This window comes from Sciurus carolinensis, chromosome X (genome assembly GCF_902686445.1).
Source record: "Sciurus carolinensis chromosome X, mSciCar1.2, whole genome shotgun sequence".
NCBI classification, from domain to species: Eukaryota; Metazoa; Chordata; class Mammalia; order Rodentia; family Sciuridae; genus Sciurus; species Sciurus carolinensis.
The window spans coordinates 44,598,013-44,622,617 of NC_062232.1; the positions used below are offsets into that span (position 1 = coordinate 44,598,013).

Below are 24,605 nucleotides of genomic sequence, written 5' to 3' on the forward strand. Positions count from 1 at the left end.
GCATCCCATTTAAATCCCACACCACCATTATAGCTAAGTAGCTGGGTCCCCATCTTTCTGAGTCTTTGTTCCATGTCTGGAAAAGAAGATAATAATAAATCTCCCTGGTTTGGTTCTGAAATTTCCAGAAAGAAGGCAAGGAGAAGTAAGGTTCAGTTCCAGTGGGCCAAAGAGAGGAGTCCTTGCTCTAAAATTCAGCTAGAAGCTTAACCAGCACAAAATTACTGATACATTGAGAAATGCAAGTAAATCCAGCCACAGATGGATGCAGAATCCAGCCCTATTCACAACAGCAGATCAGGGCAGTATTCCTATTAGAGGTGGCTGGAAAGTGAAAAGACAATGGTGCCCTGTCTCCTCCATTCAAACACAATTCAAAATACAAACCATACAAAAGTGTAAAATATGTGTGAAGAAATGTAGCTGAGTTTTGAATTTTCTCATGACAACTTATTACTGTTGAAATAGCAGAATCATTACAAAACATTGTTTCTGGTTGCTGCATGCCCCTGCTTGGCAGGTGCCCTGAGCGCATGCTTCTGGGTTTACTGGCACAGGAGGTCTAGCTTGCACAGGAGGTAGCTTCTAGCTTAGCTGAGCTTGAGGACAAGGGCTCCTCTTTGGCCCATTCCCACTGGAACCAGACCCTACTTCTCCCTCACTCTTTCTTGGAATTTCAGCTGCCAGTTTCCCCTCTTCCCTGTCTAGCAGTATCCCCTCTCCCTTCTCCCATCTGTAGCCTTGGCTTAATCTCAAGATAGCTCTTAGGGCCCCAAGACTGGACATCTGCCATTAACTCCCTGGTGACCTGGGGCAAGTGGTTGCATAGCTCTGAACCCAATTTCCTCATTTGTAAACTGGGGACAATATGTGTGTGCTTCTTGTTGTGAGGAATCTGTGAGATGCTAGATGGGCAGAAGCTGACCCTAGCATTCAGGCCTTTTCACAGCTGTTGTAGACTTCTTCCAACAGCCCCCAAATCTTTGCCTTTCCTGGCTGAGAGGTAGGCCCCAGGGGACAGCTGGAATTCCTGGGGTTGGGTTGGGGTGGGGAAAGGGAACAGAGGGAGTGGAGAAGAAAGAACAACAGCATAAAGGAAAATGCCTTTGAGAAGTCAGCTCTGTAGGGGGAGTCCCACAGCTTGAGAGAAGAAGCAAGGGATGAAGGCAAATCTGCCCCACCTCTTCCTGCCTACCCTTGAATGTGAGCTCCAGCTCAGCTGCCCCAATTCACCTTCAAGGCCAGACTGTACACAGGCCTTGCTTGGCCTGGCAGATGTTCTTTCTGGAAGTCCAAACACAAAGCCCTGTCAAGTGTGAAATGTGCAGGAGGAGCTGTTTACAGGAACCCTGTGGGTAGTCCAGAGATTCCTTCCCTTATGTCCCCTGTCTTCTGAACATAAGGAACTCTGCAGAAAAGTGGGGGCACTTTCTGCAGAATGAAGACACTGTATGTGTATGTGTTATTGAGGACTAAACCTAGGGGCACTTAACCATTGAGCCACATCCCCAGCCCTTTTTATTTTGAGACAGGATCTTGCTAATTTGCTTAGGGCCTCTCTAAGTTGCTCAGGCTGGCCTTGAACTTGTGATCTTCCTGTCTCAGCCTCTCCAGCTGCTGGGATTACAGGCATGCACCACTGTGTCTGGCTGTGAAGATACTTCTGGAAAGTGAGACCATTCTGGAAAGTAAGGAGCTTCCTAAATAGTATGCCTTCCTGCAAAATGGAGAAGCTTTCTGTAACATAAAGGTCTCTGATGAAAAAGTCCTTTTTGAAAGGGAAGACATTTCTGTAAAATGGAAGAGCTTTCTTCAAAGTGCAGGGACATTCTGTAAAGTGAGGCAAGTTCTATGGAAACCCTTTTGTAAAATAGATGACCTATCAGTAAATAAAGGACTCTGACAAAATAGAAGCCTTGTATGAAAAATGGATGAACATTTATTTAGTAAAGAGTGGTCCCTTCTTTAAAATGAGGACCTTTCTGTAGAATGGGATAGTAAAGGGCAATAGGGAATGATGTGGACTATGTTAAACTGAAGAGCACATGCTTTACCTAAAGTAGGAATAGCAGCTCCTCCCTTCCGTTCTGTTGTTACCTTGTAGGAATAGGGCCCTGTACTGCCAAATCTTGTAATATTTCGAGAGAATCCAGAAATTTAGATTTTTGTGTAAAATCTCATTTTCAAAACAGTGAATAGGTCAAATAAACCTTGGGATTCAATTCAACTTGTAGGTCATTACACTTTAAAATCTGAGTTAAATAGTTCACTTATGCTGTTCAGCTTTTGCCCTGCAGGCATGCTCTGGTATTAGGGAGGAGCCTTGGTGGTCCCCTGTTCTATCTCCTGGAAGGACCTGGTCTCTGCTGGGCTTGAGCAAGCCCAGGGAACTGGCTGATGCAGTACTTTTCAGGAGTTCACCAAATTAGAATCTGCTTTTTGTTCTGTCTGGCTCCATTTACCCTCTGCCCTACACAGGATGACTTGAGAAGAGAGGAGGGGATTCTAAGAAAATTCTGAATTCTGTGGAACTCAAGCTTGTGTGTGGCAGCGGCTATTTAACCTAAGGGTGCTCTACCACCGAGTTATATCCCCAGTTCTTTTGTTTGTTTGTTTGTTGGTAGCTGGGATTGAACTCAGGGGCACTTGACCACTGAGCCACATCCCCAGACCTATTTTGTGTTTTATTTAGAGACAGGGTCTCACTGAGTTTTTAGCACCTTGCCATTGCTGAGGTTCACTTTGAACTCATAATCCTCCTGTCTCAGCCTCCAGAGCTGCTGGGATTACAGGTGTGTGCCACCATGCCCAGCTCCAGTTCTTTCTAAATACTTTTAGAGACAGGATCTCACTAAGTTGTGTTGCCAAGGCTGGCCTCAAACTTTCAATTCTCCTGCTTCAGCCTCCTGAGTCTCTGGGATTACAGGTGTTCACCACAGCAGCCACCTATGCTGTTAATATTTAGTAGAAGATACAAGAGAACAATTCAACTGGTTGTTGAACACCTATTCTAGGCCAGGCATTGTCTTGATACTTTCCTGTGTGGCATCCTCCTAATAACTCTGTGAGCTATTAGCTCCATTTTACAGATGAAGAAACTGAGACAAAGAAACTAAATAAACTGGGAGCCATGAGACAGGCCTATAATTAGCAACTCCTCCTGAGACAGGAGGATCACAAATTTGAAGCCAGCCTCAGCAATTTAGTGAGCCCCTCAGCAACTTAGAGAGACACTGTCTCAAAAATAAAAATAAAAAGGGCTGAGGATATACCTCAGTGGTAGAGCACCCCTGGATTAAATCCCCAGTACCACAAAATAAATAAATAGAGAATGATGGGTTTGCAAGAAGGATCCAGAAGGACTGGGGATATAGCTTAGAGATAGAATGCCCGTGGATTCAATTCACAATACTATAAAAAAAATCAACTAACCAACAAAACCAACCAAACCAAACAAAACAAAAAAACAACAACAACAACAACAACAAAAAACCCCAAAACCCAGCAAAAAACTGACTTGAGGAAACACCGCTAAAAGTGAACTGGAGCTATCTGTATCCCAAGTGTGTCTGTGTCCAGAGTCACAGAGTACATCTTCAGTGAATGTTTGACGACTTAGGAAAGAAATCACATTTAGATGGGGGAGGAGAAAAATCTTTCTAAAGGAGGTAGTTTTTAGTTGAGCTGTCCAGGATAGGGTGTGTTTTTCATATACAGTTGGGCTGGGGGTGGTCCCGCAGACAAGAGAAGAGTGGGAAAAAGTGTGGATACTTTGGAGGAGTGTGTAGGTGAAGTGTGTGTCTGAAGGACAGAGAACAATGGGTTTGCAAAAAGGATCCAGGACAGGAAGAAAGGGCAGGGGAGGCCAAAAGATGAAGGCAGACAGCCTCCCTACCCCACCAACCACCATATTAAGACATAGATCTACCTCAAGCACAGTGGCACATGCCTGTAATCCCAGGGACTTAGGAAGCAGAGACAGGAGGATCTCAAGTAGAAAGTAAAGCTCAGCAATTTAGAAAGGCACTTAGAAACTCAGTGAGACCCTGTGTCTAAATAAAATATAAAGGACTGGGGATGTGCCTCAGTGGTTAAGCAATCCTGGGTTCAATCCCTGGCACCAAAAAAAAAAAAAAGAGAAAGAAAGAAAAGAAAAAGAAAAGACATAAACCCATAGGGGACACACAGAGACAGACATGGGCACAGAAATAGAAACAGATACAAGATATATGGAGACCCACATGCAGAAACATCTAGAAACCTCCACAGGTTTAGACTGAGCCAAGGTGACATACTATGTGGAACATACAATACATACAAACCCAAAGACACACATGAAAACATACACAGACATACAAAAACAAGAACATTAAGACACAGAGAAGACTCATGGGGACAAAGTCAGCTGGACAGCCAGGCACACACACATGCACACCACGGTCACAAGACAGCACAAGCGTTCCATGCCTCATCCAGTGCCTTGATTGCTGTGAAGGCCTGGCCACCTCCTCTCTGTTTCTTTGGACCAGAGGCCAGAGAAGGATAGGGGATGGTAGCTCCACCCCGGGGAGGAGCTGGGGACTTCAGAGGACAGGAAAGGAAGAGAGTGGAACTGCAGCTGGGAGCACTGGGGGCAGTAATTACCCAGTGCTAGGGCTGCCACGCTGGCTGGGATTCCCCTCCCTGGAAGGACAAAGCCACAATGGGATGGTCCCTCTGACCCCTGCCTTGACCCTAGGGACCCCAACACCCACCCTTTTCCCCTCCCATCCACCAGTGGTCTGGCCAAATCTGAAAGTTGGAAACGGAAAGACTTATGAGGGTGAAAGACACTGGGACAAAGAAAGGAGGGAGAAGACAGGAAAACTAGAGTCCCAGATACACACACACAGCAAAGGGAGGGGACAAATCAGAAGGGAGACAGAGACAAAGAGGTCCTGTGGATCCTGGAAGTCAGTGAGGGATGCAGGCCCAGAGAAGCAAAGAGTCAGGGAGAGAAAGAGCAGGCCAGGGCCACTTGTTGAATCATATTGCAATGTGCTATGCTGAGGGCTGAAGGCTCTGCCTGTAGCATTTAATCCTTAAAACAGCCCTAGGAGGTGGGAATTTTAACCCCATTTTACAGATGAGAAAACCAAGGTTCAGAGAGGTGAAGTGACTTGCTCAAGGTCACATGAAACTTTAGAAAGATGTAGAGCTGAGGCTGAGGGGACTCTCCCCATTGTCAGCCCACGCCACAGACACAGGCCAAAAAAGGGATCCTTGAGGGCACTCTCCAAGAGAGAAGCAATCAGTGACACTGGAAGACTCACCCTAAGAGATGCACAGCAAGAGAAAGACCCACGCCTTCCCTGCCCCCCTCCCTTGCCGCCCCGGGGGGGGGAGGGGCCGCGTCTACACCTGGAATGCATTAGGTAGGGAGGCCCGGCTTAGGGGAGCCAAAAAGCAGGAAAGGAAGCTGGGAAGGTGAAGGTGAAGGTGAAGGTGAAGGTGAAGGCGGCAGCGTGGGCGGCGGTGGCGGCGGCGGCGGCAGCAGTGTCCACTGAGGCGGGCGCAGGCCTAGCAGGCCCGGGCGGAAAGGCTTCTATGCCAGCTGCAGCTCCCAGGGGCCAGCCCTGCCAGTCCCGCCTTTCCCGCTTTCCACAGGCGCCTTCCCCGTGACTTAACCCCTTCCCTGCAGGGGCCACGGGAATGTACAGATGCCTAAAAGCCACCGGCACCCAGAAGAGCCTGCTGCTCCCTGGAAGTTTCAGCCACACACATGTGCCCCTCACCCTCCTATCCTTACTCTGGAGCCCACATAGGCACAGCTGATGCCTGTTGGGCGCTGTCACCTAGATGTCCTGACTTTGGACTCCTCAGTGCATCCTAAATCAATCACACAGCTTCCCAGCCTCTAGTCTGCTCCTCCTGCTTTCTCCATCCCAAGAGTAGCACCTCCACACTCAGTTCCCCACATAGCACACTAGGCTTTCTCCTCCACTCGTCCCTCTCAGCAAGTCACACATCCAGTCAGTTCCCAAGTTCTGCAGCATAGGTTCAGTATCTCCAGAGTCCATACACTGCCCCCGTCTAGCCTCCTAACTAGTTTCCCTCCCATCCTCAGGGCCTTCTTCAAGGCATTCTCTACGCCACAGCCAGCTTTTGGAGAACACAGTCCCCTTCAATTCCTTCAGCCTGTGAAGAGCTCCCCTTGCCTTCGGGGTGAACTCCAAACTCCTGAGCACAGGGACAAGGAAGGCCTAAGCTCATGAACCCTTCCCCCCCCCCTCCAGCCACAATGGCCTCTTGTCTGTTCCTCGAAAGTGCTCTCTTCCGCCTGGGGCTTGGGCACATGTTGTTCCCATGGCCTGAACCACTTTTCCACTTCTTACCTCTGGACTCCTATTTATCCTTCAGGTCTCAACTCAAGAGTCCTCTTTTCCCTGCTTCCTCCCCATGTGTTCCTCTGGCATCTATGCTTGGAATTACTTAGAGTGTCTTTCCTGCTAGAAATGAGCTCCATGAAGGCAGAGATTGTGCTTATCTTTTTGCCCACCCAGCACCCAGCTCAGAACCTAGCACTTAGAAGGCACTCCATAGACACGTTAAAGATATGACATCCTCCCTTCTTCTTCTCCATTATTTGCTCACCAAGTATTTATGGTTGACATATTATATGCCAGACAAATGGGTTGAGCAGGTAGGTCTGTGATGTTACAAAAGGGGAAACTAGGCCTTGAGTGGGGAGAAGAGGCCGGGAGGCACAATGAACCAACAGTAGAGCCAGGAGTACTGAGGCTCCTTCAGCTGCTGCCCTGAAGCCTTGTCTCTGGGTGTTTTGGAGGCATAATGCCTTCCAGGTTCAAGGAACTGGACACTGGAGCCCTAAGAGGCTGGATTTCTTGCTCCAAAGATGTCTGCTCTCTCAAGATGTGGGAACTTAAATCTGAGGGGCTAGCCAATGGCAGACTGTGCTTCCTGCCCTCATTCCAGACAGGTCCTAGTCCCACCAGTCAGTGTCTGGCCAGCTCCACATCTGTCTAAGGCATTTAGCTAACTGGCCCCCAGAAAGCCATAGCTTGTGTCTGGGGTGCTCTTAGCTGCTACTCATCCTTCAGGGAACAGTCAGCCCTACCTGGGCTCTCCTTCAGGTACAGGACCTGAAAGGGTTCAGGAGGTGATGAACATCTACACTTGGAAACTTCAATTCTTGTTTTTTTTCTTCCCTTTTTCATACTGGTATGGAACCCAGTGGTGGTTTACCACTGAGCTACATCCTCAGGCCTTTTCATTTCGACACAAAATCTCACCAAGTTGTTTAGGGCTTCGCTAATTTGCTGAGACTGGCCTTGAACTTGCAATTCTCCTTTCTCAGCTTCCCCAGTCACTGGGATTACAGGTATAGACCACTGTGCCCAGCTAATTCTTTTAGTCCTGTCTGGGGAAGTCCTTTGTCCAGCTAACCAAACTTTTAATTTGTTGTGTCTGTTTGGAAGGCCCCAGCTGACCAGGAACCAAATCTGGGTCTTTTCCCACACGGTACCCTAGAATCTGAACTACTGCTTTCTAAAAACCCCTCAGAGTCCACCAGGACCCCTCTTGTCCTCAGCCTTCTCTTCTCCTTTCAATGAGCAATCTCCTCTGTGGCCTCTCAGGATTCCCTCAACAGGAGAAACATTGAGGGAGCCATATGAATTTACTTTACCAGTATTTGGTTTGACTTTTAGGACTACTTCCTCAGTTCTTTGCAAAAGTCAGCTACTCTGGGTGTATGTGAAATAGGTGTCAGCTCCACACGTTTTAAAAACTGCACCCCTACAGTGGGGCATGGTAGCACATGCCTGTAATCCCAGTGACTCAGAAGGCTGAGGCAGGAGGATCACAAGTTTGAGACCAGACTCAGCAACTTAGAGAGGTCTTCAGTAACTTAGCAAGACACTGTCTCAAAGTAAAAATAAAAAGGATTAGGGATGTTGCTCAGTGGTAAAGTACTCCTGGGTTCAATTCTCAGTACCAAAAATCAAAAATGACAACAAAAAAAACCTGCTCCTCCACAAAAAAGACACATTTGTAGGGCAATCTTTGGACAGGTAATGAGTGATTCACCTGAATGTGACTGTTGCCCTCACTGTCTTCAAGGATGGGGCTGGCCCTCAGAACCATCATGTGGTCTATAGGATGTGTTGGTGGCGAAAACTCCCAAACATCTCTGGCCCAGACCATCATGAAATTTTGAATCCGTACATCCAAATGCCTGCTGATCATCTTTACCTGATGTCCCCGCCAGGGCTCTCAATCTCAACATGTCTCAAACACAACCATCTTCCCCTAAACCTACTCCTTCTCTTTATGTACATGGCCCCACCATCGTCCATCAGGTTTTGTGTTTTTTTTTTTTTTTTTTTTTTTTTTTTTGCGGTGCTGGGGATCAAACCCAGGGCCTTGTGCTTGCAAGGCGAGCACTCTACCAACTGAGCTATCTCCCCAGCCCATATCCATCAGGTTTTTGGATTGGTTTCAGAAAACAATCTAGAGCCACCTTGGCCTTTCACTTTTTCTGCAGCCTCTACGTCCAAGGTACTATCAAGGTTTGTCCATGTTATCATCTAAATGTTTCTTAGATCTTACCCCACCTGCCATCACTCTAATGAGAGCTACCATCACCTCTCTATGAAATAACTGCAATACCCACCTGCCTGTCTCCCTGTTTCCATGCTTGTACTCCTTTCATCCATTCTCCATGTACACTAATGGGGAGCCTCAAACACTCACATCTGAGCACATCATTCCCCTCTGCTAATAAACCCTTCAATGATTACTGATTGCACTCAGGGAAAAAACCCCTTGCCAAACTTATCCCTCTATTCCTCCAGTATCAGCCCCACTCAGTGCCCATGTCTTGGTGTCTTTGCTCGCACCAAACCTCCTACCTGAACTGTCCTCCATGTTCTTTTCTAGATCTACAATCCTTGACATCCCTCTAGGGCCTTTCCTTTGGGCCAGGCACTACTCACATCAGGATTTCATCTCCTAGAGTACTAACTACTCTGCAACTCCCTTCTAACTAGGAACTGCCAAATGACAGCCATTCACAAGAGCTGGGGATAGAGGTAAACTTAGGTAGCCAGTTTTGTGTATGTAGGTGAGGGATTGACTCACTCCCTTTATCTTAGATCCCATGTCTCCCTTCTGGGCTGGGAGTGAGCTGTGGGATTTCCGTATAGGGTCCTGGTGGGAGGGCCTGGGGGGGGGCAATGCATTCTCCTAGCCATAACGAGGCTGACTCTAGGCTGACTCGCTATAGACCGTGGCTAAATCACTGCCTCTCTAAGCCTCCACTGCCTCAACTGAAAATTGGGCTTGGCCAGTGGTTTCCAACTCTGGGCTATACATCTAATCTCCTGGGAACCTTTTAAAACTAGATCCCTGGGTTCCAACCCCAAGACTCTAGAACTCTGAGGTAGAATCTGGGAATAACTTTTATTTCTTTTTAAAATAAACAAGGGATTCTGATGCTCATTCAGTTTGGGAAGCCTAGAACTAGACAGTGTCTAGGGTCTTTCCCAGTTTCATTTTTTTCAGTGGTAGGGATGGAACCAAGGCCTCACACATGCTAGGCAAGTAAAAACTGAGTTATGCCCCTGGTATCCCCAGACTCCAAATCAGAATGAGCCAGCCTCTCCTGCTGTCCACAGAATTGGCTGACTTTCCCCTCCACCCACAAAAAGTCTCTAACAATACATGCAACTCTTTTGAGCTAGGTCAGACTCTGAGTTCCCCCAAATCTCCAGTATTTGGAAGAACATTCTAGACATCAACCATGGGAAATAGGATAGGATTCTCTCAAATCTTTATGAGCAAACCTAAACCCTTCCTAACCCTCACAAAGCCTCTGTGGACCTCACTGGGTTATCCCAGTAGCCCAATGAAGCCTTAGGTTTTATCATCCTGGAAAATGGGCATAACAATTTTCTCTCCCTTCACCAGGAATCAGATAGGATAGCTAAAAGAGAAAGGACTTGGAAGCAATTCAAGGCTCTTCACATAGATAAGATATAATCATTATTTTAAAAAGCCTTCCCCCTTTGCAGTCCTAGGCCACTGGGACCTAAGGATGGTGATTCAGTGAGGCCTCAGCAGTGTAAGGGAGGAAGTCAGCAGGAACACTGAAATCTTAACATGTGGATTAAAATGTTTCAACCCTTTAATTGAAGTTCAGGAAACCCTCTCTCTCCCCCTCTTACACACACCCTACAACCACCAACCCTGCCCTCTTTGAGCCAATTATAGGCGAGTCCGGTGGAGAGAGAAGCAAGTCACTTGTGCCTACCCCTGGGCTGGCTGTGCAGTGGGGGAGGCGAGCCTCTCACAACCCATGCTGCTGTGAATCACATGGCCCAGCACCCGCCTTGCCAGGGCTTGAGTAATTCCTCCACCTCCTCTTCAGAAGGTTTTCCTCTCTTCTTATAATTTTATCTTTTTTTAAACTCCTGGTTACTGAGGGTTTAAACCATGCTGCAGGCTTTGCAACCAGTATCTCATAGACTCCTCATGGCATTCTCTAGACAAGAAAATTGAGGCTCAGAAAAGGGAAGTCACTCACCTGGGGTCACACAGTGAGTCAGTATGAATGGTTGGATAGGAAACCAGGTCCCTCCCTGACACCCTTTTTATTCCCAATCCTCACTTAAAAAAAAAAAAAAAAAGAGGTACCCACCATGCAATTACAGAGGCAGATATTCACTAGTAAAAAGGATTCTGGGAATGCTGTGCTGCTTTTGTGGGAGGGGAAGGGAAAAGGTTTGGGAAATTTGGAAGGATCATGTATTGATTAGACAAGTCAAAGACCAGAGGTCTAGATGCTCCAGCTACTAACTCTCAGACCAAGAGTATTTGGAGGGCAGGAAGTCAGGGTCCTTTTCTTTAGCTATAGTTGCTGAGGACCTATGTGCTCCTGTAGTATCTGTTCAGGCATTTGTTTGACAAGGATTTATTGAGCACTTTCTGTGTGCCAGGCACTGTGCTAGTCACTGGGGATACAACAGTGAAAAACACAAACACAATCCCCTTGCCCCCATGGAGCTCACATTCTAGTAGAGGAAGACCATACAATAAGGTGATTTCAGATTGTATTAAGTGCAAGGATGGAAAGCACACTGGCAGCTGTGATAGAGACTCACAAGTGGCCCTACTGAAAGTGGTCAGGGAAGGTCTCTTGGAGGAGGTGACATCTGAGCTGAGACCCGAAAGATGAAGAGCAAGCCAGGTGGAGGACTGGGGGAAGAGCTACCAGTCAGAAGGCAAAGCAAATGCAAAGGCCCTAAGTAGGGTGGGAGTGCTTGTAGGTGTTTTGGGATCTGAAAAAGAAGAAGCTACATTAAAGTATTAGTAGCCCCCTCCACACAGCATCTGTCAAGAGGAGTTTGGAAAATGAGCAGAAACAACAAGCAGGATAGGGTATTAAGGGCCTGTTGTCAGTTGGCTATCTCCAGCCCACAAGGAGGGGGCCCTGAAATATCTCAGAGGTTCCATGACTAGCCCAAGGTCATGACAGCCCAAGGGGCTCATCTTAACGTTGTTTTATGCTTCACTAGTGCTACCTGGTGTTGGCCACAATCCCAAAGACCTGTGGAGCCAGGACATGAGCCCCGAAATCCCTGAGACTCAACAACTCCTTTAGTCTCAGTGGAAGGCAGAGCAGATATACACTGCTCTTTTCCATGGCTCCTGAGCTCAGGCCCACATGAGAATGTCCCCATATGGAGGAGGACCTGCTAGGTTCCTCAGACACTTAGGACTGTGCAGTTCACAGGCCCTTTCAGGCAGTGGTCTGTGGCCCCAGCCTGATATAGAGCTGTTCCACCTCTGCAAATCTGAGCAACCATCCTGATTTATCCTCATAAACAACCTCATGGCTCTGCAGCTCTCCAGCTCTGCTACAACTGGTTTCCGCCCTTCTGACCTTTCTGCTGTCTTCCTCAAGCCCTCTTCTCCAGCCTGACCCCCAAGACCCACATCTTCACCTTTCTCTCTCAGCAGCACCTTCTGCCTCCCTTCCCTTGTCCTCCCACCACACACACCTGGCACAACCCCAACCTTGGATCAATCCACCGTCCTTTTTTTTTTTTTCCACTCATACTCCAGACCTGCTGAATAGTACAGGAGAAAATCACATAAGCAGAAGGCTTGGCATTACTTTCATGGTCTCCAGCCTGAGTTTGGGGTAACGGAAAGACCACAGACTTTGGACACAGATCTGGTTTGAATTCAGATTCCATACTGGCTGTGCGACCTTGGGCAAATGGTTTAACTTCTCTGAGTCTCAGTTCCCTCCCCACAACAAAATGTGGCTAATGATGTCTACTTCACAGAGGGCTCCTCAAGGTGAAATGAGAACCTAAGTGAAGCACCCAGTTTGGTGCCTGGCAATGTAGGCACTTGGTTAATGGGATACTCCTTTCCTCCTATTCCCCCAACTAAACTCCCGTTCCCCCAACCAATCCCCACTTCTGCCTTGCAATCCTGCCCCTTTCTCTTGAAGTGCTTCCTCTCCCATTAGCTTCAACACATAGAAGAGAAGCGGGTCGGCGGGGTTGAGGGGCACAAGGGAGAGAAGAGAGTCAGGAAATAGAGGTTGAAAGAACTGGACAGGAGGTGGAGGGATGAGGGGAGGTAATTGGAGTTGAGGGGACCCAAGGGGCCAGGGTGAACGGGCCGGCCCTGAGGTGGGGCTTGGAGGGCCCGAGAACAAGAACCCGCTCCCAGTACCAGGCCTATGGCCCAAGCTCCCATGCCTTCTTGATCACTCACCAGGCCGAGGCTGCGAGCCCTCCAGGTGGTAGGAGAAGCGCAGGGCCCGGTGGTGTTGTGGACTGGGGCCGCAGGGCAAGACCCGGGGCCCTGGAGCAGGACCCAGGATGGCGTCCGAGGGTCCGGAAAACTGGGGATCCAGGGGGCCGCCAAGAGTCGAGCCTGAGCCCCTGCGCACCGGTAGTACCGGCTCCGAGGATCCAGGGTCCGAATCGGCACAGGCCAGTGGAGCTGTGCCTGGGGGGTTCGTGGCCGGGTGTTGGGGATCCGAAGGCCCGGCGCCCCCGGGACTCGGTGGCCATGCATGGTCCGGGCCTGGGCGCGGGGCCGGGCTCCCCGCTTGGCTCCAGCTCCTGGGGCGGAGGCGCGGGGGAGGAGGCCCGGCGCCCGGCGGAGCAGCGGCCTCAGGCTCGGGGGGCGGGGCTGCGGGCTCAGCCCCACTGCGGAGACTGGAGCCCCCGGCCCGGGCCGGGGCCAGCAGCCGTGGCAGCAGTGGCAGTAGCAGCAGCAGCCGCGGCCACCGCCGCTGCCGTGCCAGGCATCGCCGGCCCTGGCCCCAAGCCGGGAGTGGGCTTGGCGGGGCCGGGGGCCCGCTGGGGAGCGCTGTCTATGCGGCTGCGGCTAGGCAAGGGTCGGAGGGCTGCACTCGGCGCGGGCTCTCCGGTGGACTGCTAGCCACTTCCGTGGCCCCGGGGCGAGCGGCCAGTCGGATCCGAGTGCGGGGTTTCTTCTTTCTCCTCAAATGGGAATCGATCTGGGCTCTCCTGGCTGGTCGGAAAGGGTTCTTCCTCCCGCCGCAGCGGAGGCTGGGGGCGGAGGAGAGGGAAGGGGAGGGTAAGGGAGGGAAGAGAGGACGGCGGTGGCCTGGGGGCGCGCGTGTGCGCCGCGCGCTAGGGCTGCGGGGCTTTCCTTCAGCCCGTCCTCCAGACGATGCTCCAGCCGCGGGGGAAGGGAAACCGCCTGGGCCGAGCTCCACCGTCCTCTCCAGTCTCAGCTTTGGTCTCCGCGGCGGCGGGCGGGAAGAAGCCCTGGGAAGGGGGATGGGGAGGCGGGGGCCGTCCCTGAGGCAGCCCAGCCGCAGCCACAGCGGCGCTGGGACCCAGTTACCGGGGCCCGCCCCCTCGCCCGGGATTTGCGTTTGACCACGCCCCTCGTCGGTCCCGCCTCACTTTTAGCAGCGAATACCTTCAAGGCCCTCCTCCTACCCCTTAAAATTTCTCCCTCGGTTTGCTTTCTCCATCCCTCCGTGTTTCCACACCCGCTAACCTCCAGGCTCAATCCCGTAAATCTGCTCTTCCGTCCCATGTCGGGTCTTCTTCCGCTTGCCCATCACTCTCTTCCAGAAGCCTTTCTACACGTTCCAGTTTCCCTAGGGTTTGGCTCTTAACGAGCCTGTACTCTTCACTCTGCTCAGACCAGATCTCATGGTCTTTTACTTTTCAACTGTCTTACCAGTAACCTCAGTTCCCTGGTTTGTCGCATCAGCTTGGCAACATCCCAGCCTTTAATCCGTCCGACTGTCCGCCTTTCCCAGGCAAGGAAACATTGCCGGCAAAAACTATTCAACTTCACAGACTTGTGCCATTATTTTATTATTACATTATTGTGCCCATATTTTCCAGCTTCTGTGACGTCTTCAGTGCTGACCTACAACCCTACTAGTCAACCCTCTCGCTCTCATTCTCCCTACCACTCCCAGATCAACTCTCCTATTCTAACCTTCTCCCCTCTGCTTGGCCCCTATTTCTCCATCAGCCTCCTAACCCACAGGAGATGACCCCATTTCCTACTTCACAGAGTAAACAAAAGCCATCAAAGATGAAGTTCCTGACTTTTGCCACCAAGGCTAGGAATCTGCCCCTTACTCCTTCCCATGTAAGCTACTCAGGTCTCATCCATCTAAAAACAAATAAATTATTACCAAAAATTCTTTCTCTTCAACCACCTCCTTTCTTCTTTCTACAAATTTCTCAAGAGGGTTGCCTACATTCAACTGTCTTCATTTTCCCACTCCCACTTATCTTTGAACCCACTCCAATCTGCCTCCACTTCTTGCCTCTTATCAAGGTCTGGCATGGTTTATGTCACTAAATCCAATAGAATCTTATATCTCTTCTTCTTCCTTCTCCTACTCCTTTCTTCTTCTTTTTTCTACCAGGGATTGAACCCAGGGACACTTAACCACTGAGCTATATCTCCAGCCCCTTTTATTTTTTATTTTGAGACAAGGTTTTGCTATGTTGCTGAGGCTGGCTTTGAACTTGAGATTCTTCTGTCTCAGCCTCCTGAGCTGCAGGGCAATAGAATTTTTTCAGAGGTAATCCTACTTGGCTTTTAGGTAGCATTTGGCCCCAAGAACCACTTCCTTTTCCTTATACCACTTTCATGACATCACATTCTCCTTATTTTTTCTCCTACTTCCTTGGTAATTCCTTTTTACTTCCTGAGCTCCTCCTTGTCAACCCCTAATGTTGCTGTTCTTTAGGGTTGTGATCTAAACTCTTGTCTTCTCTTTCTTTCCTTCAGTTATTTCATTCACTCATGACTTCAATTATCATCTCTGCTGATTACCCCTAAACAATTAACCATAAGTCCAGATGTTTCTCCTGGCTGATGCATTCCATGGGTTATTAGACAGCTTTACCTGAATATTCCAAAGGTACCTAAAACCCTCTTCTCCACAACTCCAGGTATCCACCTCCAAACTGTCCTTCTTGGCACCTTACCTTAGTGAATGACACTCGTGAAAGAAGAAACCAGAGGTATGCCCCTGGCTCTGCTTCTCTTCTATCCCCCCATGTAATTATCAAGTACTGTCATTTAACTGCTGAATATCTCCCAAATCTATTTATGTAGACTCTTAATTTCTGATGACACTACGCTGGTTTAGACCATTTCTAACCTGCAATACTTTCACAGCCACCCTGGTTCAGTTTTGTTCTCTGGAATCTATTCTCTACACCATAGGCAATGTGTATCTTTTGAAAAGGCATATCAAATCATATCACTCCCATGTTTAGAATCCTTCAGCGAGTCCCTACTGGTTCAAAAGGAAATCTACTTTCCCTAACAGGGAAGGTTAAGCAGATCCTTCATGATCTGGCCCCGTGCCAGCCTTTCCAGAGTACATGCTTGAGTCAAAGCTGAAATTCTTAGACTGTTCCTTAGCCTCATAGCTTCTGAGTCTTTGCATATGCTGTTGCCTCTGCATGAAACTCTCTCCACATTACCTTTATTCCACTTCGTTTGTTCTCCAAATCTCAGCTCATTGAATGAATGCCTTTTGAGCACACACTATGGGCCAGCTCCATGTGAGACACAGTCTATGTAGAAGACAGACATGAACAAGAGAGTGGTGAACAAACTCTTCCCTCAGTATTTATAGTCTAGTATACTGGAGAGAATGTGAATATACAAACACAAAATTATAACACATGAACACATAATTACAAATTGTGATAAGGTCATAAAGAGACAGAACAGGGTGATAAATAGGAAAAGCATGATGGGGGTGGGTGATTTAGTCTGAGGGGTCAGGCAAGGCCTGATGTTTAAGCTGAGACTGAAGGAATGGAAGTCAGCAGAGGAAGGGTGAAGGCAAAAATGTTCCAGGCAGTGGAAACAGTAAGTGGGAAGGCCCTGGGGGAGGGGGAATGACAAACAGTTCTCCTCTGTTGCATCCACTGATTCAACCAATCTCAGATAAAAAATATTTGGAACTGGGTGTGGTAGCTCATACCTATAATCCCAGCTATTCAGGAGGCTGAGGAAAGAACATCACAAGTTCTAGGTCAGCCTGGGCAAACTAGTGAGCCTTATCTCAAAATAAAATTTCAAAAAAGGGCTGGGGATGTATCTCAGTGGTGGAGCACTTGCCTAGCATGTGTGAAGCTCTGGATTCACACTAGTGCCCCCCCATATATTCCATATATATATTATATATATATATATATATATGAAAAAATTGTACCTGTACCAAATGTGTACAGACTTTTTCTTGTTATATTCCTTAAACAGTACAGTATAACAACTATTTACATAGTATGATATTGTATTAGCTGTTATAAGTAATCTAGAGATGATTTAAGGTATATAGGAGGATATGCATAGGTTATTTGCAAATACCATGCCATTCTTTTGAGATGGGATTGCTTTGTTAGCCAGGCTATGCCATTTTATATAAGGGACTTGAACATCTGCAGATTTTGGTATCCATGTGGTGAGGGTCCTGGAACCAATTGTCCAAGGATGCCAATGGACAATTTTATTTAGGAGCTATATAGGAAGGCTAGTGTGATTAGAGCATAGTGAGAGGGGTGGGATACAAGGTTAAAGAGGTAGGCAGGAGTTAAATTATAGGGCTTTAAGACCATGGTAAGGAGAATGTATTTGAGTCTACAAGCAATGGAAAGAAAGGTATTAAAGCAATGATTTTACGTGTGGATCACACTGAAGAAGGTACTGAAGTCAATTTGAATAAAGAATAGAAAGTGCCAGAGTGTATCATAAGATTGTGTAGGAAGAGTAAGTATATTCCATGAAACTCTTCACTTTTTGTCATATGTGAACAGAATCATAAGAAAATAGAATCTCTTTTGTAGGTATTTCATATCCAAAAACTGATGAGATACACTGAAAAAATTAAAAGTTTTTAAGCTTGGGGTTGATACAGTATATTTAGCATTTTAAGAAGATGCTTTGGTTGCTGTGGACTGGATCAGTGATGGACAAGATTAGGCACTCATTGCAAGTAAAGATAATGGTGAGTTGACAAATGCTGAAAGTAGTGGCAGTTGAGATGGAGAGAGGTATACAAATTTATCTCAGTGGAGGAGCACTTGTCTAGCATGTGTGAAGCTCTGGATTCACTACAGTGCCCCCCATATATTTCCATATATATACATATATGTATATATGTGTATATATATACACATATATATGAAAAAATTTAGATTTTTTTCATTATAGAGAGATTTTTTCATACATAGAGATTTGGAATTGAGAGGGTATGGTATAAAGGCTTGGAAGGGGAAGGGAGTGGGAGAACTCAAGGATGATTCTCAGGGATCTGGAGATGGTGGAGCCAGTACCTCATAGAAATGAGAAAGACAGAGGAACAGGTTTTCTGAGAAAGAAGAATAATTCAGTTTTGGATATGTTAAATGGGACATGCTCTTGTGATATCCACGTGGAAAAGTCAGGTATGTGGTAGTATTCATTCCAGGGAAGTAGTATGGGTTTTGAATATAAAGGAGAGCCATCAGCACAGAGTTGGCATTAAAAGTTTGGAGAAAGTCAAGGCACAATTGCATATACCTGTAATCTCAGTGACTCAGGAGGCTGAGGCAGGAGGATTGCCGGTCTCAACAACTTAGTGATTCCCTAAGCAACTTAGCAAGACCCTATCTCAAAATTTAAAGTAAAACAGGCTGAATATAGCTCAGTGGTAAAGTGCCCTGGGTTCAATCCCTAGTATAAACAAACAAACAATGTCATGAGAATAAAAGAGATCAGCCTGAGATAAAGCAAAGAGTAAAAATGAAAGAGAATTCATGAATGAGCTCAGCAGAACTCCAGCTTTACATGTTGGGTGAGAAAGCAGGCGTTTGCAAAGAGACTGAGAGGTAGGGTCCTAAATGGGAGTGTGTGGGATCTTTTAAGAATGTTGAGAAGTCAAGGGCTAGGGTTGTGGCTCAGTGGTAGAGTGCTTGCCTAGCAAGTGTGAAGCACTGGTTCTATTCTCAGCACCACATATAAATAAATAAAATAAAGGTCCATTGATGACTAAAAATATTTTTAAAATAGAATGCTGAGAAGTCAAGTAAGATGAGGAATGAAAAGAGTCCATTGAATATAGCAACATAGATATTGTCGGTGACCTTGGTAGGAGTGTTTTGGAGTGGTGAAGGTGAACACCAGAATGGATGAAGAGTGAATGGATACATCATTGGTGGGAGCATAAATTGATAAACTACTCTAGAAAAAGCTGAACATTTCCTAGTAAAGCCAAATGATACACATACTCTATGACCCAACAATTCTAGATATCCCAGAGTAGCAGTTCTCACAGTGTGGTCTGGGGATCCTGTGGAGTTGGGGGGAGCCAAAAAATAATACTAGTTTATTTGCTTATTTTACTCTCATTCTCTCAAGAATGTAGGAGAGAGTTTTCCAGAGGCTACATGACATGTGATATCACAACAGATTGAATGCAGAAGCGATATGAGGATCCAGCTGTCTTTTATTAAGCCATATAGTAGAGATTTATAAAAATGTATAACAAGGTCACTTTTTCACCAAATTATTTTTGTTTTGCAAAACATTCTTCATAAAAACCTTATGTTAAATTAATAGATTTATTATTGTTGTTTTGAAGTTAATATATTTAAACTTTTTCAGTTTAATTTTTTTTCTTTTTGGTGGTACTGGGGATTGAATACAGGACCTGGCACATGCTGGGCAAGTGTTCTACCACTGAGCTACATAACCAGAACTTTTAAGAATTTATTTATTTACTTATTTATTTATTGTGTTAAATACTTTTGGGCTGGGGAGATAGCTCAGTTGGTAGAGTGCTTACCTTGCAAGCCCGAAGCCCTGGGTTCGATCCCCAGCACTGCAAAAAAAAAAAAAAAAAAAAGTTATTTAAATACTTTTTAGTTGTAGATAGACACACTACCTTTATTTATTTATTTATTTTTATGTGGTGCTGAGGATCGAACCCAGTGCCTCATACATGCTAGGCAAACACTCTACCACTGAGCTACAACCCTAACTCTTAAAATTTATTTACCCTAACCCTAACCTTAACCCTTAAAATTTATTTGAAACAAGGTCTCACTAAGTTACCCAGGTTTGCCTCAAACTTGTTATCCTCCTACCTTAGCCTCCTGACCCCCAAGCCAATGCACCCCACTTCTTCAGTTTTAACTTCTAATACAGCAAATATCAATTGATATATCCCACATAAACCAATGTTCTTTGGGGTCTGCAATGTTTTTTAAGACTGTAAGCTGGGCACAGTGACATGGGTCTATAGTCCCAGCTACTCAGGAGGCTGAGGCAGGAGGATTGTCTCAGCCCAAGTTGGAGGTCATCCTGGGCAACATAGATGGTGCCTCAATTAAAAATGGGAGACCTAAAAAAGGGGGACCTAAGACCAAAATATTAGAGAACTGCCCCTTAGAGCAATTCTTGCATATGTGTACTGGGAAACATGACAGAAATGTTCACAAAAGCCTGTTTAATAGCAAGAAACTTAAAGCACAAACATGGGAAGAATATGTTGAGATATATAAATGAATACAGTAAGGAAATAAAAAATGAATGAACTGTCGCTACATGTATCAACATTGATGAGACTTGTGAAACCTAATGCTGATTCAAAAGTCACCAGAAATGTTTTATAAAGCTGAAAAAAAAATGCAAAATTAAACAAATATGGGTACAATAATATGTTGTAAAACCATACAGAAAAGGAATGAAAAAGGAAAAATTCAGGACAGCAGTTACCTCTTAGGGAGGAGAAAGAGATGTGAATAGGAAGGGTTCCATAGGGGGCGTTGTCACAATGAATGTTCTTTTTTGAAGCTGGGTGATGGGTATATAGGGACTTATTATTTATTCAAATTATACAGATAATGTATATTATAAAATTAATAATCTATATCATTAAAATTCATTAATTTTAATGAACAGGACTAACTGGTTAGAGTGCTGGCAGGTGTATAGATTGTTACAGGACCCTCACTGACATTGGATGGAAGAGAACACCTTCTGCCAACCTAGTGGGACTAGGTGTGTAGAAAATTCCTTTGGGCAACTTGGCTGCAAAGAGGAACAGAGCCCAGAGAGACAGGGTAATGGTAGGGTTAGGGTCAAAATATGATTTTTAAAAGATGGGAGATAGTGGACTATGTTTGCTTCTGGGAATGATCCAGTAGAAAGAAAGAAAGGGAATAATGCAAGGGAAAGGAGGGTTGAGAGCTGGGCTACTATACTCACAGAGGAGCTTGTCCTGTCCTAATCCCCTCACCATAACAGGAAGGAACAAGAAAGGGATGAACACTGACACTGGTAGGTTTAGAGATTCAGTGATGGGAAGAGGAGGGACCTGTAATAATTCTCAATGTCTGATGAATGGCTTCTATTTTGTCACTGAAGTGTGAGGAAGGTCATTTCTATAAAGATAATAGAAATTTTAGTCTTTCTTAATAGCATGGTTGATAGAATTTTTATCTATTGATAGTTTAGAAAAATTTCAGTTTCACAACAATAATATCTTAATTACACTATTTTTGTGGCACTGAGAATTGAACTTAGGGCCTTTTCCAGGCTAGGCAAACACTCTTCTATGGAGTGATCTTACCCCAGCCCTATCTTTTACATACTTAGGACTGCTGTCAAATTTGGTAGAACCTCTGTCGTGTTTCTTTCACATGAATTGAAGATTTGGGGTACATTTCAATTTTCTTATAAAATGACAAACCTTCAGTACATTTTGTTGTTAATTAACCAAGGACTTGAAGGGACCTGTGTAAATGAGGGGTGAGAGGTCCTGAAACTTAAGCTTTGTTGACTTCTATGTAAATCTACTTCTGGCCTCTTAAAACTTCCTCCTCTTTTAAGAAAAAAATTTTTTTTGCTTTTCTTATGCTGAGGTTCTCCCACAGGACTTTCCAGTTTCTCTGAAACAGCTAGATCTGTCTCTCCTAATAAATGGCTAGAGCTCCAGAGAATAAGGAGTCTGAACACACTTACCCTAGAGGCTCTGCAGTTCTCCATTAGTCTGTTAGCAAGCAGTATGGCATCATGGTCAAACATGAAGGCCTTAGAGGCAGGTGGGCTAGAGTTTGGCTTTTTGTGCCTCAGGTGCATGGAATAGGATTCATTCTAATCCTTGGTCCATGATATATCTTGCCATTGGTCCAGGTTGGGGTTTCACTCTGGTTCTTCGGTGTGACTTTGGGCAAGTTACTTATCACTTGAAGTGTTACTTTCCCCATTTGTAAACTGTGGATGCTAATAATAAAACTACCAGGGGGTTGTGGCTCAGTGGTAGAGCGCTTGCCTAGCATATGTGAGGCACTGGGTTAGATTCTCAGCACCACATTAAAAAAATAAAGATATCGTCCATCTACAACTAAAAATTTTTTAAAAACTATATTGGAGTTCTGAGTATTTGATGATATAATCCACACATATGCATGCACAGTCTCTGCTACCTAATATTAATAAAAGAAAGCCCTCCCATAAATGGCACTCTCTATATGGGTGTAGGATACAGTAGTGAATAATGAAGGTGGGACCCTGCCTTTCTAAGTTCATAGTCCAGTGGGCCCCCTGCAGTCCAGTGCTGGCCTTAATATAGCCAAGAGACTAGTGAATGGTTGTTATATTGAAATGACTTTGTCCTTTGTCACTATTTCTCTTTATCATTTGTTTGTCCCCCACCATCCCAGTTCACCATCACTATCACCACCTCTCAAACATCCCCAATTCTGTCTCTATTTTCTTGTCTTTTTGTTTACATCTGTCTGGATGTTTCCTTTTCTTGACCTCCTATTCTCTCAAACTTTCTCCTTCTTGCTTTTGCTGTCTCACTCTCTGTGTTAGTTATGTTTCAGTACACCTTATCTCCCATCTGCCTCTAACTCATGGTCCCCATTTTGGTCAGTGTCCATCCTTGTATTTGTAACCCTATTGCTCTATCTCATCTCTTTCTGAATTTTTGTCTTTTCTGTTTCCCTTTCAATTTCCTTGGCTCCATGGCTCCTGTCCTCCTGACTCAATCACTCTGTCTTTACTTATCTCAGGTTGCTTCCCAGTCCTTATTTTTCCATTTGTGTTATGGCATTCTTCTGTCTGTTCTCTACCTTTCTCTGTTCTCACCTTTTGTTCCAATTTCTGTATCTCTGTCTTCATTTCTGTCGGCCCCACTTCACATTTTGTTTCTCTCTCTCTGTCACTGATGGAATAATTAATCCTAATCCTTGGTTCATGACATACTCTCACTATTGGTCCAGGCTGGGGCTTCATTCCTAGTTCCTCTGTGTGATTTTGGGCAAGTTACTTATCACTTCAAATGTTGCTTTCCCTGTTTGTGAACTGTAGATAATAATAACAAAACCTACATTGGATTCTGAGGATTTGATGATATAATCTACACCAAATACATATACACTGTCTGGTGCTTGACTGTTTGGATTCCAATCCTAGCAGTGCCACTGACTTGCTGTGCCTCAGTGTCCTCATCTGTATAATATGAATGAGAATAGCACTTGTGCTTCATAGTGTTACTGAGAATTAAATGAGTTTTAATATTAAGCACAGCTTGTAGAATGATGCCCCACTTAGAACAAATGCTCAAAAATGTTAGCTTCAATGTCAGCATTTTCCTTCTTATTGCTATCAATGTGTCTATTTCCATCTTTGTCTATCTAATCCCAGTTACCCCTCCCAATCTGTCTGGTTCTGTTATCATCTCTGTGCCCTCTTTATTGTGTGTGGTACTGGGGATTGAATCCAGGGGTGTTCTAGCACTGTGCTAATCCCTACCCTTCTTATTTTTTGAGACAGGGTCTCACTAAATTGCTTAGGACCTTGCTGAATTGCTGAGGCTGGCCTCAAACTTGCAATCCTCCTGCCTCAGCCTCCCCATCACTGGGATTACAGGCATGTACCACTAAGCCTGGCCTGTGCGCTCATTTCCAATGTAGTTGCTTCTCTGACCCCAATCTGTCTATCTCCCTACATTCCTGCCTCATTCCAGTAAGACTCTTTTCTTCACCCTGCTCACTTCATTTCTCTGCATATCTTATATATCCATTTTTTAATCTCCATTTTTGACTGTCTGCTTCTACCTACCAAACCCTATTTCTCGATCTCTGTCTTTTGTCTTTATCTGTTCCTGTTCCCATATCTATATACAATTATCAATTTACTTTAAAAGAAATCTTATATTGTTTCTTGTCCCAATCTCCCTGTGTCTTCCTCTGGCCACTCTGAACAATTAGATTGGAATTGGTCTGGTAGATAATGTGGAGCTATAAAAGGATTCAGGAGGAAGAAGTAGGCCTGGCAAAAGGCGAGTGGCAGGGTGTGGAATTTCATGGTTCTGCCAAAACCTCCTGAAAGACGTGGCCTTCGAGGTCAAGGTTAGCAAAAACCCCCTCAACTCAGCCTCTTGAAGAAAGACAAAGAATGCTGCATTTATTGGGAGGACCAGGAAGGGGATTTTTTTCTGAGTGAAATTCCATCCGGAAGCTGGAATCCAGAGCATTTCCTGTTGTAATGTTTCTTCCAGACTTAGAGAGTCTGAACTTGCCACGTAGCATGTGCATTCCATATTATACTTCTACAGTGAAACAGAGATGCATATACCATTTCCCACTGTTAAGAGACCCAGACACATGCAGAGACATACAGATACACATATAATTACGGGCTCTCACAGATGCAGACATTCAGAGACTGGAATAGCACACAGAATGAATCATCCACTGGCAGAGATACAGACGTACACAGGGACATTGAAAGACCCACGGAATTACCCCCTTGCAGCTCAGGGATTCATGCGATACTGAAGAATAGCTACAGAGGGAATCATCCAGCCAATTTCCCGTTGAAAAACTGTTCTTTCAGTCTTATATTTTGTATAAACAGAAGCAAAGCAGAGTATCATGTAAAACAAACACATTCATAGAAGAGTACACAATCATATACAGTCCCAAATATTCAAAGCTAGAGACTCGCACATAGTCACTTTTTTCTTTTTGCTCGAAGTGCAGATGAAGCCAAACTCTCTCTGGCCC

At 45.6% G+C, this 24,605-nt stretch overlaps 1 protein-coding gene across 1 annotated transcript in view; it reads right to left on the bottom strand.

Moving 5' to 3' along the window:
- The window catches only part of Fgd1 (FYVE, RhoGEF and PH domain containing 1), a 41,830-nt gene extending 27,936 nt beyond the window's left edge, over nucleotides 1-13,894 (bottom strand). The window contains 2 exon segments of the mRNA XM_047535969.1: nucleotides 12,793-13,083; nucleotides 13,086-13,894. Of these exon segments, the coding sequence (XP_047391925.1) occupies nucleotides 12,793-13,083; nucleotides 13,086-13,098 (304 nt within the window). The 5' untranslated portion in view covers nucleotides 13,099-13,894.
- Between the last annotated feature and the right edge of the window lie 10,711 nt (nucleotides 13,895-24,605).